At 45.2% G+C, this 13,654-nt stretch overlaps 1 protein-coding gene across 13 annotated transcripts in view; it reads right to left on the bottom strand.

Annotated features, from left to right (window-relative positions):
• Positions 1-10,927: 10,927 nt before the first annotated feature.
• Positions 10,928-13,654, bottom strand: part of HMG20A (high mobility group 20A) — a 53,047-nt gene continuing 50,320 nt past the window's right edge. For 7 of the 13 annotated variants that reach the window (XM_058156108.1, XM_058156107.1, XM_058156113.1 and 4 more), the window contains one exon: positions 10,928-11,438. Coding sequence is in view for 4 of the 13 variants with exons in the window: in XM_058156113.1 (XP_058012096.1) it covers positions 11,422-11,438 (17 nt within the window). In the remaining 9 variants the exon portion in view is untranslated. Of the gene's footprint in view, positions 11,439-12,203; positions 12,911-13,654 lie in introns of those variants that run through there. The other 6 variants (XM_058156114.1, XM_058156104.1, XM_058156111.1 and 3 more) reach the window with 4 other exon arrangements.

The raw sequence follows: 13,654 nt of genomic DNA, 5'->3' as shown, positions 1-13,654 counted from the left end.
TGTCTGTTAGTTAGTTAATGTGTTAGTTCCCCACCCCATCCCTCCGCACACCCCCTTCCCCCAACCCACAATCTCTGGGCTGTGCAAAATGCCCACAATCTCACTTGGATACCAGAAATATTTTAAGCATCTTTTTTCATTGGCGTATTTGGCTCCACCCAAACTGACCTTTTTCTAAAACATCCAGAAAAGAAGCAACTTGGGTTTTAAGGCAAGGATCAAACAGCTGGATATAACGAGACCCAAATGAAACCTAATTGGGGGCGTGGTCTCCCGCTCGGGCAGTTTGTCAAACTTGATTTTAGAGTTTGCTTATTTATACACCTAATTAGCACTGACGACCAGAAAATCTCTCGACAGTTTGCAACCGTTTGTTTCACTTTTAAAGCCATTCCCGCCTTCCTGGAACATCTGGAAACCGAAGATACGCAGTTGAAATATTTTGCTTTCTCACACATTTTCCCCTCTGGCGGTTGCAAAAAAATTGTTGAAAGAGGGAAGGAGGGAGATCCTCCATCACAAACAATTCCCTTTTCGCAGAGCCATTTTTTAATATAAAACTCCACCGATTCCATCACACGGCTACAGGATTGTAAAGCAGAGCTTCGGAATTAATGACAAATATAATACGGAACGCATTTATGCAGGGAGACCTTACACTTACAGCTAATCCATAAAGCAATTACAGAAAGGCACTAAAAAAAAACAACGGCTTAACTCTTTCGGGAGCTGCTGTCTGGCAGAAGCAATGGGGCTGTTGATCCCGTGTTTGAAGAATGCCCTGTCTAGGTTCTCATTTTATACGGAGCTAGGATTTAACTGTGGGGGTTGTGGGGGCCTAGCAGTTAAGATACTGGGCTTGTTTATTTTATTTATTTAGTTAGTTAGTTTGTCATAACAGTATATATAAGCATTGACATGTAACAACTATATAATATATAAGCATATATATGAGCATAAGTATGTAATAACTATATTAATTAGATATAATGAAAGGGAATAATAGAATGGGGTGAGGTCAATGGTAGACAGTTTTTGGTTAAAGCTTTTGGGATTTTGAGAAGAGACCACAGAGTCAGGCAGTGTGTTTCAAGTGTTAATAACTCTGTAACAGAAGTCATATTTTCTGCAATCAAGATTTTTTGTTGTTGTTGACCAAAAGGTTGGCAGTTCGAGACCCAAGCACCATGTGATGGGGTGAGTTCCCACTCCTGCCAACCTAGCAGTTTGAAAGCATGCAAATGCAAGTAGATAAATAGGTACCACTTTGAATAGAATAGAAAATAGAGTTTTTTTATTGGCCAAGTGTGATTAGACACACAAGGAATTTGTCTTGGTGCATCTGCTCTCAGCATACATAAAAGAAAAGTTACTTTCATCAACAATTCTAAGGTACAACATTTAACGATAGTCATAGGGTACAAATAAGCAATCAAGACACAATATCAATATAAATCATAAGGATACAAGCAACAAAGTTACAGTCATACAGTCATAAGTGGGAGGAGATGGGTGATGGGAACTATGAGAAGATTAATAGTAGTGCAGATTTAGAAAGTAGTTTGACAGTGTTGAGGGAATTATTTGTTTAGCAGAGTGATGGCGTTCTGGAAAAAACGGTTCTTGTCACGCCCACAGAACCGATAGGGAAAATTTTTAGATTTCACCCCTGCACCAGACCCTAAGGAAATGGAGTCTCTGTTGAGCCTTCCTGACCCCCTGGAATGTGTTATTTTTCCAGATGAGATCTTGGCTAAGGTGGATTCCCAGGAATTTGAAAGAGGAGACCCTCCCCACACAGCCTTCCTCCCCCACTTGATGTGGAGTGGGGCAGGTTCCTCTCTCTGCTTCCGGAAGCTTAGCACCATCTCCTTTGTGGGGGTGAAGCGGACCCAAGGGCAACCTCTTTTAAGGATAACTAAATGGGGATACACTCGGAGGTGGCATTCAGCCGGTTCAGACCAGTTCACCTGAACCGGTAGCAGAAACTGCGGGTGGTCCTTGTTGTGACCTAGGCCCAAGTAGGTAGTAAGAAACTCAGTCCATGAAAAAAAAATGTATTCAAACAGCTGAGAATTACTTCATTCCCAGCATCGTTCAACTCAAATTAAAACAAATTCCTCCCAACACAAATTCCTCAGTCCTATCGCAAACCTTGCTCCAATTAGGCAAACTGCCAAAGGCCTTTCTTGGCAAACATTCAGAAGTCACAAAAATAAATACAAGACATAGACAAAGCAGAAGACGAAGCTACCAACCTTGTTTCTGGCAAAGAGCCCAAATGCCGTTGCTGGTCTGTTTTAAGCCTTATGGGAGGGGCCAATCATCTCTTGGCCCTACTCCCGAGTTGTCCTCTTTGCTTGAGCTGGTCTTGCCTTCTGGCAGCTCTTCTCATGCGTGCATCAGGAACAGGCTCCTCCTGTTCCTCTGCCTCACTACTATCAGTCTCTGGAGGCTCTGGAGTCCGCACATCACTCCCCAATGGCCCTGGCCTCACCTCAGCCTCATCGCTGTCCGACTTCGTTGCCAGCTCTGTAGGCTGCTGGCGGACCACAACAGGCCTGCCCACAGGCCCCGACTCTATGCCATCCTATTTAGGCACGTTTTTGAGGCCAGGCGCATGTGCAGAAGGCGCACGCACCAGCAAAGCACATGCGCAAAAGGGCGGGCACATGCATGGACGGAGCACATGCAAGCGAAGCGAGCAGTCACTTTTGTGAACCGGTAGGGAAAATAAGTGAATGCCACCCCTGGCACTCACTCACTCGGCAGGGTTTCCGTGGAGAAGGCACCGCCGTATAATTCACATCTCAAATTGAAATAACAATGTCTCTGCTTACCCCGTGTTTGGAGGTTAATAAATTGCACTTTGTGGTTGATGAGATGCTGACTTAGGCGGCCGCTGCTCACGAAAAGTCATCCATCATGGCTTCATTTGCTGGAGAAACGGAAACCGGGGTGTCTTTTATTTTTTTTACTGGTGGATTAAACGTATGAGGGGCTGAGGAACAAGGAACACAAGGAACATTTTCCCATCTCTCAAATACAGGTAGTCCTCGATTTACAACAGTCCATTTAGTGACCATTTCCAAGTCACAACGGCACTGGAAAAAACAACTGTTTTGCACACCATTGCAGCAATCCTTGTGGTTATGGTGATCAAAATTCAGATGCTTAGCAACTGACTCGTACTTTTGCAGTCTCCCGGGGTCATGTGATCCCCTTTTGCGATCTCCTGACAAGCCAGATTCACTCAACCACTGGCTTACCAACTTGTCAGCTGTGTTAAATCAGCAACGGCGTTTTTGGTGGTGCGCAAATCAAATTAACAACGTGGGCAAAAAAGATTGTGAAAGTGAGGGGAGGGGCAAAGCTCCTCAACCAGTGGTCGTATTCAGCCAGCTTGGACCGGTTTAGGCGAACCGGTAAGTGGCGGCTTGTGGGTGGGGTGGGTCTGCCCTGCCCACATGCCCCACCCACATGCCCCGATGCTATGCCTATTTAGCCACATTTTTTAAGCCGTGCACATGCGTGGAAGCCACATGCGCGAACGAAGTGCATTTTCAGTGCGCGGCGAACCAGTAGTAAAATTATGTGAAGGCCACCCCTTCCCTCAACCACTGTCTCGCTTAGCCACAGAAATTTTGGACCCAGTTGTGACCGTTAAGTCGAGGACCACCTGTACACAGATCCATGCAATCTTCCTTTCTGCGTATCGTCCCGTCCTTCAGAAGCGATTTAAGCGATGACTTCAAAGCAAGGATAGCGTTCTCTTCCAATTGCCTCCAGAGGTTTGCAAACCTCCATAATGCAGTAGGCTGAGATGGAGGTGACCTCCAGAGGAGAATCATATTTTTACAACCTTTATCGAGAGGGGTTGTTTTTAACATTTTGAGGCATTTACGTCAGCGGTCCTTCTGACCACTAAACCATGCAGTGTGATTGCACACCCATCTGATTTGCGCACCACCAAAAAACGCCGCTGCTGTTTTAATAGGGCAATATGTCCTGCCGCTTTTTGCCAGAGAACCAGCTTTGCTGAGGCAGAGGAGGAACTAATAAACTTTATATTTCCAAAGCTGGATAAGGCGATTTCCTTGATCCTTGAAAGCTAGAGGAAGCTGAACTATTGTAATAGCGCCTCCTTATTAACCAAAGCGTTTAATTGAACGAATCCATTAAGGCGGCGGACACTTAAAACATTATTGGAAGAAAATGCTTTGGGGGGTCTCAGGAGAGCTTAAGACCACCCTGCTAGTCAATAAAACTCCTTTCTTCTTTCAAGCTGCAGCAGAAGACTGGAAGACCGGTTGCTGTTGCTATTGAAGAATTGCGGTAACTTCACAGAGTGGCCTATGGCAGGGGTCTCCAACCTTGGCAACTTGTGGACTTCAACTCCCAGAATCCCAGAAGCTTTGCTGGCTGAGGAATTCTGGGAGTTGAAGTCCACAAGTCTTAAAGTTGCCAAGGTTGGAGGCCCCTGGCCTATGGAACTTCCTACCCCTTATCTACATGTCTTCCACCCAGAGCCAAAGTAGTGAAAAGCTTAAGGGGAATAGGACGAGATGATCACACAGGTAGTCTGTTGTGGTCTATCGGCCGCCGGCCCCTCCAGCAGCCAAATCAGAGAAGGAGGCGGCAATTTGAGAGATCCAAGAGGGAAGAGGGAATGGAGCTGTCAGAGAGAGAGGCGGAGCGTCAGCCCTCCGTCAGCCCTCAGATGGAGAGTCAACAGCCCACAGGTCTGGAAGTGGCTGATGAGGAAGAGGAGGAACAGCTGGGTCCAGTGCCTGACACGCGGATGCTCAGAAGGCAGAGGAGAGGAGAGCAGTGGAAATCTATGGGCCAGTCCTTGGGACAGAAGAACTACTGCTTGACTTGATTGACAGGTAGATTATAAGGCGAGTGAGGGTCTGAGGGAAGTCACAGGTCCCTTGGCCTCCAGAGCTGCTCCTGACATGAGTGACGTCAAGGTGGTCACACATCCCCGCCCCCCTCCCGCCTCCCCCCACACACACACCAGGTCGAACACAACCATGATGCGGCCTTCAATGAAATTGAGTTTGATATCCCTGTTGTAGAGGATGCAGAAAGAGAAATCCCATCAAAATCACCTTGAACTCTTAGAGGAAACGCAGGATATAAACGTAACCCACAAGATACAGATGAGCAATGATGGCAAAACTCCATTCACTCCCTTCTCCAGAATCATGCAAAGAGACCCGGCTGTTTCCACTAGGAAGGCCAAGTTTGTTTTCGCCACATGCACAGATTGGACCGGACACCCTCGGCCTCAGGAAATGTGTAAAGAATTGTCAAGTTATTTATTATCTTCCCCTTTTATCTGTGGACTTCTTTTCCCATTTCCTGCACGACAAAAGAGCCTAGTTTAAACACTGTCCGTCTCTGACTTCGTCAGGATTGCAGCCTCATCTAGAAATGGGTCTCCCAGCAAGCAGCATCGCTTCGGGGAAGTTTGGGGTGTTTAAAGGCCATTCCATTTTTCCCTTCCTTTTTATTCATTTGAGAGAAGAATTTAAGAGACATCTTTTCCCCACCCACCCCCTCTGGTTTTGCCTTTGTACCGTCTTCTTAAAGGGCCCGTCTTCTTACGCTGAGCTCCTTCAGTTAGCAAGCAGGAGACGCCAATGCAAACCTTGGTACAAAACATCCCTTTCATGTAGTCAAATCCAGCACTTAAAAAAAAGAAGACGATTGCAATGTAATGTAAAATTACTGATAAGGCAGACAGGAGGAAAAACACGACATGCTTGGAGGAATCCATTGACCTCCGATCAAGTTGCTGAAAGAGACCGATTTAACATTCTGACTATTTTTTTTAAGTTCAGGTAAGAGACGGTGCCAGTATTGCAGCCGAGCCGGAACTTCAACCATCTTCAGAGTCACCAACAAAAGCTGGACTCACCCAGGGGTGGGATTCAAATAATTTAACAACCGGTTCTCTGCCCTAATGACCGGCTGGGGGGGGCGTGGCTGGGGGGACGTGAAAGGCAGCACTCGGCCTCCTGCACCCTCTTGGGAGCAAAAACAGGCCGTGGGGGGGACACATTGCCCCTCCGCGCCCCATTTTTTGCCTAGTAGGCCTCCCTGCACTTACCTAGGAGCCAGCCAGTAATTTAACTACCGGTTCGCTCGAACCAGCTGAATCCCACCACTGGACTCACCTAACACGCTAAGGCAGGGGTCTGCAAACTTGGCTCTTTTAAGACTTGTGGACTTCAACTCCCAGAGTTCCTCAGCCAGAGTTAAAGTCCACAAGTCTTAAAAGAGCCAAGTTTGCAGACCCCTGCGCTAAGGCATCGTTCATTAATTTGTTAGAGTTATTTATATCCTACCTCTTGGAATAATAAGTCTCAGCCTCCAATCAATAAAAACAATTGTAGCTACATCCATCCAAAATATTAATTAGTAACCGAGGCATTTATAGTGTCCATTCTACCAGACCAGGAATGCCAACGGATTTGCAGTTTATCCTGTGCCTGGACCTTAAATGTGACTTTTATTCATTCACAAGCAACCTATCATTCATTCATATTAAAGCTTTCCAGAACCAGGGGAACATGAATATGTGTTTGGCTTTTCAAATCTGAGCTCTGGGTCAAAACTCAAGTTTTCTGGCTGAATTGAGTTCTACCACCAAATTCTGAGATCATTCTGAGATCTAACAAGGAGATTTTTTTTCCTTGTTCGTGCTTGGTGCTGTATTCTTTTGATCTGTTTTTCTAATCTGGGTTTGCTTAGATACGTTCTCTAAAAAGTTTTTTTTTTAAAAAAATTAAAAGGTTCAGTTACAGTGCTATTTTTCCCACTCCAAGATTACTCCGAATTTGAAGTACATACCCAAGACAGGCCACTAGATGGCAGTCCTTCTCCCCCATAAAATGTCAGATCCACCAGGGTTGTGTTTCAACATCTGGAAACAAGAGAGTCACCCTCCGTCAAATCCTTTGCATTGCGCAGAGGGTAAAGGGTTGGTTCCACTCCCTCCCATCTAGTAAGCATTTGGGGAATGTATGGAATTCACCCAGATATATATATATATATAGAGAGAGAGAGAGACATACACGAAATAAACGCACTGCGCATCTCGTACAATAGCAAACAAGCCGGATTAACCGCGTGAGCAGTTTCCAGCCTGCAAACAGATTAGGAATGCGGAGATCAGCCACGACAATGCTTAAAAATAAAATAGAGTAAAGTAATATTTAAAGGGGTTAGAGCTTCGTTTTCAACTTTGTGGTCTTTATAATTCGTGTGGACTTCAACTCCCAGAACTCCCAGAATTCCCCAGCCAGCGGTGTTCTCTTGAGGGATGCGCTCCAGAGGCGGGCATGCCCAAATGGTATATCCTGCTCTGGAACTTACCTACAGGTAGTCCTCGATTTACGACCGCAACAGAGCTCAACATTTCTGATGTTAAAAGTGAGACATTTGTTGTGTGAATTTGGCTCTATTTTATGAGCTCTCTTGCCACCGTCGTTAAGCTAGTAACCTGGCCGTTAAGTGAATCGGGCTTCCCAGTTGACTTTGCTTGTCAGAAGGTCGCAAAAGGGGATCATGTGACCCCGGGACACGGCAACCATCGTAAGTATGAACCAGATGCCAAGCGCCTAACTTTTGATCCCATGATCTTGGGTCATAACTGTGAAAAATGGTCATAAGTCTCCTCTTTCAGTGCTGTTGTAACTTGAAACGGTCACTAAATGAACTGTCCTAAGTCGAGGACTACCTGTACTGTCAACCAGCCAATTGCTGGGTCTTATCCCAAAGGAGAAGGTGGCTCAGGGGCTAGGACATTGAGCTTGTCGACTGAAGAGTCGGCAGCTCAGCGGTTCGAATCCCTAGTGCTGCCGTGTAACAGGGTGAGCTCCCGTTACTTGTCCCAGCTTCTGCCAACCTAGCAGTTTCGAAAGCACGTAAAAATGGAAGTAGAAAAAAATAGGGACCACCTTTGGTGGGAAGGTAACGGTGTTCCGTGCGCCTTTGGCGTTGAATCAGGCCGGCCACATGACCACGGAGACGTCTTCGGACAGCGCTGGCTCTTCAGCTTTGAAACGGAGATGAGCACCGCCCCCTAGAGTCAGGAACGACAAGCACGTACGTGCGAGGGGAACCTTTACCTTTATCCCAAAGGAACGACGGCTTTTCTCATTTTTTTTGCCCAAATGGGTGCGATTCCTTCACGATTTTCCCTGCTTCTGGAATCACAACTGCTGGTGTCAGCCCTGGAGGCCCATCTTTTGCGTTGGATCTTCAGGGCTGCCACACTTAGTGCTGTGGGAAACCGGGAGGGGGGATTGCATGGAGTTGCAGGGATATCTAGCCATAACAACGTTCTTTTCTCTGAGAGTCAAGGACATCCTGCCCTGCACCTGGAGTGGCATGACTGGAAGGTCTCTCCAGTTGGGACGGTGCATTGATTGGACCATGGGATGGACACGTGGGTGCAGGGAGAAGGGACTTGGACTTTCTTTTGGGTGGGGAAAACCTGAAAGCTTTCAGATTTGGGTTTTCCCAGATGTGCCAGTATGATATCTCTCATAAAATGGAACTTTCAGGAACTTCTAGTCTTGGAGTTTTCTTTCATTGGGAGTGTTACTTGAAACCCTGACAGCTGGAGAGAGATGCTTTTCTAAAAAAAAATAGGAGCAGAATAAAATATAATATCCCTGGACTGAACTCCCATTATTTTTAGTCCTCCATTTAGTCCTTCCAATCACAGTTGGGATTGGAATTAGATGAAATGGATGAGATGCAGTCTATGGCTACAATTTCCTGCAGATACAACTGTTATCCTATGAGCAGCTACAAAGATCCTGTCTTCCTGCGTTGTTGGGAACGTCTACGGAGATTCTCCATCATCCAGGTCTTAACTGTCTCAAAGGTGCTTTTCCAAAAAGCAACTGGACTTTTTTTTTCTCCCTTGAAAATGTTTTGGTTTTCATCCGCTAAAGGAAGCTTCTTGAAAAAGAAAATAAGTCCTGTTGCCTTTTGGGGGGGGGGGGAAAGGATCTTTGGGGCTTCGTTGGGAATCCATCATTCTCAAAAATCTGGCTGTTGGGTTAAGAAAATCGACCAACTCTTTCCCCCTTCCAGGGAGACCCACCTAAATTGCAAACGGGAACTAGTTGGCTGAAGAGGCTGTGACCTTGGGTGCGTTTTGACGCTGACCAATATCAAGCAAGGACTTGGCCCAGCAGCTGTGAGGCAAGGAGGACAAGTCTGGGAGATGTTTTCATGTCCAGCTTTCTGCTCTTCCTCATGAGGTCAACGCCGCTCACCATCTGCTGCTTGATGTCAAGGAGGTTAATCATGTTGGCCGAACCGGAAACGGGCCTCCTGCCCTTTGGGGTGAAAGCTTCAGGGCTGGCTTAGGGGTGCAGCTGGTTTTCTGCACCAACTTTGGGGAAAGGAAAAAGATGCTGGAAGGAGGAAGTGTCATTCTGCTTGTCGTTTGTCCAACTGGACGGTCCAACTCCAACCGGCTTTGAATCCCTGGCAGCTCTCCAAAGTCACAATTCAAATTCCCTAAAATCACTTTGAGGGTCCAAATTAGAAAGCTTTGCAAAGCGGAGTTTTATTAATAATGTGCAAATGAACTACAGCTGGCCCTCAATTTACGTTTGCCCCCCATTTTATCACCTTTCTTGCCTTGGTTGTTAAATAAATCTTAACAATCTTAATTAAGTGAATCTTAATCTTAATGCAGCTGGGAAGTTGCTAAGTCACTGGTTCAGTGAATCTGGCTTGTCAGTGTTGTGGTCCATCAGCAGCCTGCGGAGCTGGCAGCAGAGTTGGACAGTGAGGAGACTGGGGAGGTAATGGGTCAGTCCTGGAGTCAGGGGAAGGCCCGGACGAGGGCTCTGCGTCAGAGGCAGAGATGGGGCCAGGGCCATCTGGGAGCGATGCGCGGACTCCGGAGCCTCCAGAGGCGGACAGCAGAGAGGCAGAGGAACAGGAGGAGCCTGCAAAGAGCTGCCAGAAGGCAAGAGTAGCTGAAGCAAAAAGGACGACTTGGGAGTAAGGCCAGGAGATGATTGGCCCCTCCCATAAGGCTTAAAAGAGCAGCAAAGCAAAAGCAAAAGACAGACATTTATAAGGCCGAAGGACTTTTTCTGAAGGACTTTGTTTTGGAAGTAATTTGGACTAAGCTGAGAATGAAGTAATTCTCAGCTGTTCTAATAAAATATGTTTGTTTAGGACTGATTGTATCCGGTCTAGGTCACAAGTCAGGTGGTTGCAAACTGGGATCACATGACCCCGGGATACTGTCAACCATCGTAAATATGAAATGTGAAACATCTGAATTTTGATCAGGTGATCACGGGGATGCGGCAACGGTCGTAACTGTGAGAAAGTCAACTTTTTTTCAGGGCCGTTGTGAACTTTTGGATGGCCACTAAACGAATGGTTGTAAGTCGAAGACTATCTGTATTGGTCTGCCTAGCCCGGGAGGGATTTGCAGGCTGGCAGTAGACTTTCTACAAATCAAGAAGGAATTTCTCCTAGCGCTGATTGCCTGAATCTCGTGAGAAACGGGGAAACCTGAAATTACTTCTGGCCAAATATTTGTAAGAGGCCGTGCAAAGCCAGAGAACTCAGATTCCCCAACAACAAACAAGCAGAAGAATCGCATCTAGGCTTCCTCGAGGGAAGTCTCGCCATCTTGAGTACGGTTGGCCTTGAAAACTCATGATTATTGCTTTTAAAATCCACAAGGCACGTTGCTTCTCAAGCTGGCAGAACCCAATTCAAAAAGAGGAACAAGGAAATGATTGTATTGCGATTCGGAGCATCCGGGTGCCGATTAGTACTGAAAACAGACAGCAGGTTCCAAGTGGCAAAGCGATGCTGGTTAAAATTCCCACTCATTAAAATGCAATTAAAATTAAGGTCAGAACAAATCTGGTGTTAATCGTGTTTAATGAAGGCAATGTTAGGAAAGCACATCCGTTCTCTTTTTAAAAACACTTCTGGAGAAACCGCGGCGTTTTCTTAAAATCAAGTGTCATTAAGAGCCAGCAAGTGACTCTGGTTACGTTTGGTCTCCATGCTGCCAAAGATGGATCTTCTTTCTTCAGCCTGCAGATTAGGGAAATCCCGTGTGAATTATTGCCATAAAGAACATTTTAGCGTATCTGGATATATTCTGAATTGAAACCCAGAGAAGCCAAATTTGTAAACTAGAAGGGAAGGTTTACATTTTCAGACTGAGATTAAATTAAAGGGCCTTTGGGTTGTTGTTTTTTTTAAAAAAAATGTGCATTGTTTTTGGTTTTGTGGTGGGGATGGGGGTCAAGTGACTGTCTTCTTTATTTGGAAATAGATCACGAGTTCGAGTCCCGCCTTAGGCATGAAAGCCAGGACTGGGTGACTTTGGGCCAGTCCCTCTCTCTTCTCTCAGTCCAATCCAGAGTCTGTTGTGGGGAAAATAGGAGGAAGGAAGGAGTATTAAGTATGTTTGCCACTTTGAGTTACTCATAAAGTAATAAAAAATGGGATTAACATCTATGTAAAAATCTATAAATAAAAAACAACCAATTGGAAATGGGGATTTGAAATAAGTGTCGATAGCTGTTATCACTCAGAAGAAGCGAACTGAAACAGAACAATGCAATTTGTTAAGAGGCTTCTCCAATCTGGAGCCCTTTATATGTTTTGGAATTTAATTCTCAGCTTTTTCTCTTCAGCCTGGGAAATCTGAAAGCTTCTGTTCTAGAAAATCCAGAAGGCATCAGGCTGGCGTGGATAAAAGCAGGCTCAGTAAGTCACGAGCGCAAGGCAGAATCTCCACACAGCATAATCCCTTGGTTTACCTGTATATTATCCCTGGCTGTACCTGAGCAGCTTTCACTGCTGCAAAACTGCTTAACAGTTATAAAAGAAAAAAGTGAACTTTTCAGCTACCATGTTTCCCCCAAAATAAGACCGGGTCTTATATTAATTTTTGCTCCAAAAGATGCATTATTGCTTATTTCCCAGTTAGGTCTTATTTTGGGAGGGTGGGGAATACAGTACTAAACACATCTATCTGCTGACGATCTTAACTGGAGCTTATTTTTGAGGTAGGGTTTATATTACGAGCATCCTGAAAAATCATCCTAGGCCTTATTTTCTGGTTTGGACTTATTTTCGGGGAAACGGGGTATTCGGGAAATCAGCACCAAAGAAATGGACATCCCCTTTTTCACATCATTTATTTCTGAAGCATCATCACATTTTACCAGAAAAGGGGAAGAAATGTAACACACACACACACACACACACACATACGAGAGACCCTTTGCGTGTTTTCTGGTTTTCAGAGAGAAAGAGAGAGATTGGAGTAAGACTCCTGCATACACCAAACTAAGAAGCATGCTACAAAACAAAAATAAGTTGGACTACAATGGACGTGAAGATCTTGTGTTTTTAATGTCAGAAGACGGCTGGTCGGTCTTCTTCTCTCCAAGTTGGTCGGTCTTCTTCTCACCAAGGGAAGCCCAGGGATTTTTGTGTTGGGCAAGACAAGACTGACATGAAATTAAGGAGTAAAGAGGCAGCGAAATGCTCTCCTTTGGAGCGTTTGAAGAAGAACCACTTCGGAGGTGGATTAGCTTTTGTTGCAACTAAATGTTGACTCAAATGAGAACGGAGTGTAGCCACTGCGTTTGTTCAATGCAGTTTAGTCCATGGCTAGTGGATAAATGATAAGGAATGGAGGGCTGGGCAGAAAAACTGGGCCGTTATCTTACCGCGACTTCTCAAAAACATAGTCCTCAAGCTTTAAGGAAAGAACTGGAGCTTATCTCCAAATTTTTGCCTTTTTTTTTCTTGGCTTAGCTTCACACCATGGGTTTTGTTCCAGGCTTCTTTTCTCCCTTTTAAAAGAAAAAAAAAATCCTAGAAACTGCAGATAAAACAGAAGAGGAGGAGAAAGGTGGATTAGAAGATGAGCTGGGGTTTTGTGGAAGTATCTTTGAAGAGTTAAGCCCAACTCAACTCAGTTCCATGGAGAGATTGTGCCTTGAGAGATAAGTTGGCCCGAGCAGATATGAATTGTTAACCCGCGTGACCTGCTTTGAAATCAGCTGCACCATCTCCCAGATCAGAGGTGTCCAACCCTGACAACTTTAACAATTACTACCACAGTAACAATTACTACGAAAAAACAATGGCTACCAACCTGCCTTCCATTGAGGACCTGTATACTGCACGAATCAAGAAGAGGGCCGTGAAAATATTTACACACCCCTCACATCCTGGACATAAACTGTTTCAACTCCTACCCTCAAAACGATGCTAGAGCACTGCACACCAGAACAACTAGACACAAGGACAGTTTTTTCCCAAATGCCATCACTCTGCTAAACAACTAATTCCCACAACTCTGTAAAACTATTCACTAAGTCTGCATTACTATTACTATTAATTGTCTCCATCGTTCCCATCACCCATCTCCTCCCACTTATGACTGTAACTTTGTTGCTTGTATCCTTATGATTTATATTGATTGTTTCCCAGTATGATTCAATTGCTTATTTGTACCCTATGACTATCATTAGGTGTTGTGCCTTATGATTCTTAACGAATATATCTTTTCTTTTTATGTACACTGACAGCATATGCACCAAAGACAAATTCCTTGTGTGTC

Source organism: Ahaetulla prasina, chromosome 13 (assembly GCF_028640845.1).
Source record: "Ahaetulla prasina isolate Xishuangbanna chromosome 13, ASM2864084v1, whole genome shotgun sequence".
NCBI lineage: Eukaryota > Metazoa > Chordata > Lepidosauria > Squamata > Colubridae > Ahaetulla > Ahaetulla prasina.
Note: the sequence above shows the minus strand (reverse complement) of the source record. Positions and strands in the feature narration are given on the sequence as shown.